Here is a 4,851-nt window from a genome sequence, read left to right on the forward strand (position 1 = left end):
TACAAACAAGCAATCCCATCCATCACCAGCATTGGGTTGGATGGATGTAACGTTGGTTAGATGTATGGCTGGTTGGATGTGTTTGGTTGGATATATGTTTGGATGGATGCAATGTTGGTTTGATGTATGGTGGTTTGGATGTGTTTGGTTGGATGATGTAATGTTGGTTGGATGTATGGCTGGTTGGATGTGTTTGGTTGGACATTTGGTTGGATGTAATGTTGGTTGGATGTGTTTGGTTGGATATATGGTTGGATGTGCGGTTGGTTAGATGTATGGTTGTTTGGTTGGATATGTGGATGCATAGATGTGTCATTGGTTAGATGTATGGTTAGATATGGTTGGATGATATAATGTTGGCTGGATGTACAGTTGGTTAGATGTATGGTTGGATATATGGTTGGATGGATGTAACGTTGGTTAGATGTATGGCTGGTTGGATGTGTTTGGTTGGGTTTATGGTTGGATGGATGTAATATTGGTTGGATGTACTGTATGGCTGGTTGGATGTGTTTGGTTGGATATGTGGTTGGATGGATGTAATGTTGGTTGGATGTATGGCTGGTTGGATATATGGTTGGATGGATGTAATGTTCATTGGATGTATGACTGGTTGGATGTGTTTGGTTGGATATATGGTTGGATGGATGGAATGTTGGTTGGATGTATAGCTGGTTGGATGTGTTTGGTTGGATATATGGTTGGATATATGGTTGGATGGATGTAATGTTGGTTGGATGTACGGCTGGTTGGATGTGTTTGGCTGGACATATGGTTGGATATATGGTTGGTTGGATGTAATGTTGGTTGGATGTATGGCTGGTTGGATGTGTTTGGCTGGACATATGGTTGGATATATGGTTGGTTGGATGTAATGTTGGTTGGATGTATGGCGGTTTGGATGTGTTTGGTTGGATACATGGTTGGATGTATGGTTGCTTTGATGTATGGTTGGTTAGATATATGGTTGGATATGGTTGGATGGATGTAATGTTGGATGGATGTAACATTTGATAGATGTATGGCTGGTTGGATGTTTGGTTGGATATATGGTTGGATGGATGTAATGTTGGTTGGATGTGTTTGGTTGGATATATGGTTGGATGATGTAATGTTGGTTGGATGTATGGCTGGTTGGATGTATGTTTGGTTGGATGATGGTTGGATGCTGGGAGTCTGGCTCCAGCTCTTCATGTGATTCTCCTCTAAATGCTCCTCAGGTGAAGCTGCTGAAAAAGCAAAGAGAAACTCAAAGCTTCCATCAGAGACAGTGGTCCTGCTGGTTCTCTGTGTTCTGCTGACTGCTGCTCTCATCATTAGTTACAGACTCTGTGAGTTGAGAACATTTATTTCTTTTCATGTGTTCTGGTAAATGAAAAATGATCAAAGAGTAAAAATCAGTTTGTTTTTTTTTCTTCAACAAGCCGTGGAGGCAGCCAGACGACCTCTCCAAACCCTGAGAGAGGAGAATGAAGCTCTGAGGAAAAACCTGTCAGGTGAGACAGTCATGGTTGACAGATTTAGACTAAAGGTTTCAGTCAGGGCAGAGTTAAAATCATTTCTCAAGTTTTTAAATGAAAGAAGACAAACTGAAAACAAAAGGTTTGATTATATTTTAACAGAAATAACATCCAGCATCAAAAACCAACCAACATGTCGTCCAGCTCCCTCATGTCCTCACTTTTCTGAAGGACATGAGGGAGGTTTTTTATTCTTTGTGTCCTTTCTGTTCTGTAATTCTCTTAAAGAAACATCGATGGACAAACAGGTTGTAACTGCAGGACAGAAGACGCCTCCTGCTGCCTCCAAATCACACAAACATCATCACACATTTCTTCCTCCTGATTAATGGAGCTTTCATCTCATCTGCACTGAAAAAAGTGCAACCACTGTCTCATTTATTTAAAGTACTATTTTAAATTAAATTAATTGAAAATTATGTTTTATTTATTTTAAATTGTTTTTTTCAGTTTGCTTCAAAGCAAATAATGCACATTTTGGAGCAAACTGAAATTAATGTTTGGATTAAAGTAATTATTTTGCATTAAACCAAAGATATTCTTGTCACGTGACCAAATGATGTCATCTTTGAAGTCAGCCATTTTCTGAACCACGCTTTGGAAAGTTATCTGTTTCCATCCTCGGACAGAAAGACACATTAATAAAAGGTAAGAGTGTGGAATTAGTAACAATGTATTTTATTTGAATATTTTTTTTTAATTTTTGGTTGGTTTGACAACTGTTTAATTTTGTCTTTGTATTTTTTCCCAGCTAGTTGCTAGCTAGCTATAGCTAATACCTGCCTGGTGATTTGCATTAAATTATCACACAAATATAGGCATTTTTCTCGCACATGAAATAGTAATGTTGTTGCTAAAAGTATTTTACGTTGCGTAAGTAAAGTGAAGGGTAACTTGGTATAGTTCATCTCATTTTTCTGTAAAGTAGAGCTTGTCCTGTTCGGAGTTGTTGGAACAGTTTCTGTGTGCATTGCCAATGCAATGCACACAATTGTGATTCGTTTCCCATCCAAGTCATCTCCACTTTGGCACGCTTCTCCTCCTGCAAACTATGTCCTAGAGCTGCCATTGTAATTTGTATCTGTAAAGCTCCCTTTTCAAATGATGGCTATGCCTTTTGGTGCCTATACAACTTACAGTTTTTTAACTATTAATATTTAAAATCAAATAATGTGAGTCAATGGAGCCTTGTATTTGTCCAATACTGCCCCTGCTGTATCTACTCAGTACTGCACCATAGTTTAATAATATTTGATCTCAATAGTTCAGTGTTTACAATACTAATATGATTGTATTTTGATGTTTTACCATAATATTGTCCAAATATTGCTCTATTGCTGTAATATATTGCAGTTTAGTGTCAACAATTGCATTGGCAATGTTGCCTCTTTCTGCACTCATACAAACCTACCTAGGAGTCCCTACGGCCACAGCTCCTGTAGTCTCATGGTTAACACTATGGGCTTTCATGTGGGAGATCATGGTTCAATCCCAGCTAAAGCAACTTTAACAAAAAAACATTCTCCAAAGTCCACATAGTCATACAATTATCCTCATTACAAACACCTGCTGACTTGACAAGCTGGTATAGAAAACACATTTGAACTTGGGCACAGTTCATTCTGCAACTCCACTGCTGCACATGCTACATGGCAATGCACACTTGTTTTTACATCGTAAAAACCCATGTCTAGTTATGTCAGCGTCTAGTTAAATGCTTATTAGTCACTTCATAGTTACACACTATGTATGAGTCTAAAATAACATGGCTTACATCAATTCACCTCAAACAACAACAACCTTTTTATTCTTTTGACTTTGGCATGTGTGTATTCAATGTGTAATTATTAGCAGCCTGTAGTTATAAGAGTTCATAATGTACCAATAAAATAAAGGGCAAATCTCACCATTTCCTTTTTTTACAGGTTTGTTGTTGAGCTGGGTCTTTTCACTGTTTTTAGCCACACTGCTAAATTTGGTAAGTTTTGAAATCTTCTGTTTATTAATAATTGTAAATCAAATGATCTGAAATGAAAAAGTCTTATTCACTCAGTGGAAAGTTGGGTTTCACCAGATATAGATAAAATATTTTGAAAAAATCTTCACATGAATGAAATATAAGGTACAACCTAAATATTAAAAATATAAGTGTGTATTTTGACATGATATGTATATATTTTACACCAAGCCTATGTTAGTATTTCTGTGACTGTTCAGTAGTGTTGTATGTAATTGTGGTCCAGCTTTAAATTTAATGAGCTTTTATCTTAAAGTGCATGTTTAATCTTAGTTTTAAGGGCAGAAAAATAATATTTAGAGGTAATACAGTAATTTTGGTTATCCTCCCGGCTTTCCAAATAACTAGCAAGAGCCTTACAGCCACAAATCAGGGGGGAAAATACTGAGCGTCACTGGAGTCACGTGACGCGTGGCGTAGAAGGAGGAGAACGAAGTCGAAGGTTGTATTGAATTGTATTGAAATGAAAGAGGTCCAATAATGGTGAATATCTGTGTGTGCTGGGGTTGTTCGAACTCCAGTTTGTCTGGACATTCTGTCCATCGGTTTCCTGCACCAGAACACCCAGCATTCCGAGCTTGGGTGAGGTTTGTCCGGTTGAAAAGGCAGGATTTCACCAGCAGTAGCGTCTCAACCAACTCCGTGATTTGTAGTGCGCACTTCTGTGAGGAGGATTACAACGAGAGGAACCTGAACGAACACAGGATGGGGTTCAGGAGTAAGGACAAAATCAGACTGAAATCCACTGCAGTACCATCAGTTCACAGCAGAGGGACCGAGAGAAGCGAGCAAGATCGGCCAGGACCGGGAGCAGCTGTCCAACAATGGTGGCCGCCATTGTAGGGAGCTAAAGACTAGGCTAATGTAGTTAAATCCATCCGGGGTATAATCAATGCTGTACCTCTATATTTATATATAAATATAAACCGTTTTTAGCTTTAGGTAGTATATTTCTAGAAGTTATTTGGCTAGATATTTGATGTAATATGTAGGGCTGCAACTAACGATTATTTTAATAATCGATTAATCGGTTGATTATTTTTTCGATTGATCGGCCAAATCAGTAAAATGCTTAATTACATGAATATGAGTAGATATAAATTAAGTTAACTCCTTAAAGGTATCATATCATGCTTTTAAATCTTTCTTTTTCATGTTTAAATCATTCACTTACGGTCTATTTAAAATAAAACTGCAACACTTTGGTCTTAATTCCTTGTTTTTGTTGCTCCACAGACTCCTTGCTTTCCTTGTTTTACCCCTGTTCTGAGTTGCGCCTCAGAGCAAGCTGTTTTGGTGCGGTCTCTTTAAATA

The 4,851-nt window shown here is 37.9% G+C and overlaps 1 protein-coding gene across 1 annotated transcript in view; it reads left to right on the forward strand.

Moving 5' to 3' along the window:
• Positions 1-1,198: 1,198 nt before the first annotated feature.
• LOC106534547 (type-2 ice-structuring protein) overlaps positions 1,199-4,851 on the forward strand; it is a gene marked incomplete at its 5' end in the record, with an annotated part of 8,182 nt that continues 4,529 nt past the window's right edge. The window contains 2 exons of the mRNA XM_014031233.1: positions 1,199-1,331; positions 1,425-1,496. Of these exons, the coding sequence (XP_013886687.1) occupies positions 1,199-1,331; positions 1,425-1,496 (205 nt within the window). The remainder of the gene's footprint in view (positions 1,332-1,424; positions 1,497-4,851) is intronic.

Source organism: Austrofundulus limnaeus, unplaced genomic scaffold (genome assembly GCF_001266775.1).
Source record: "Austrofundulus limnaeus strain Quisiro unplaced genomic scaffold, Austrofundulus_limnaeus-1.0 Scaffold1205, whole genome shotgun sequence".
Taxonomy (NCBI): domain Eukaryota; kingdom Metazoa; phylum Chordata; class Actinopteri; order Cyprinodontiformes; family Rivulidae; genus Austrofundulus; species Austrofundulus limnaeus.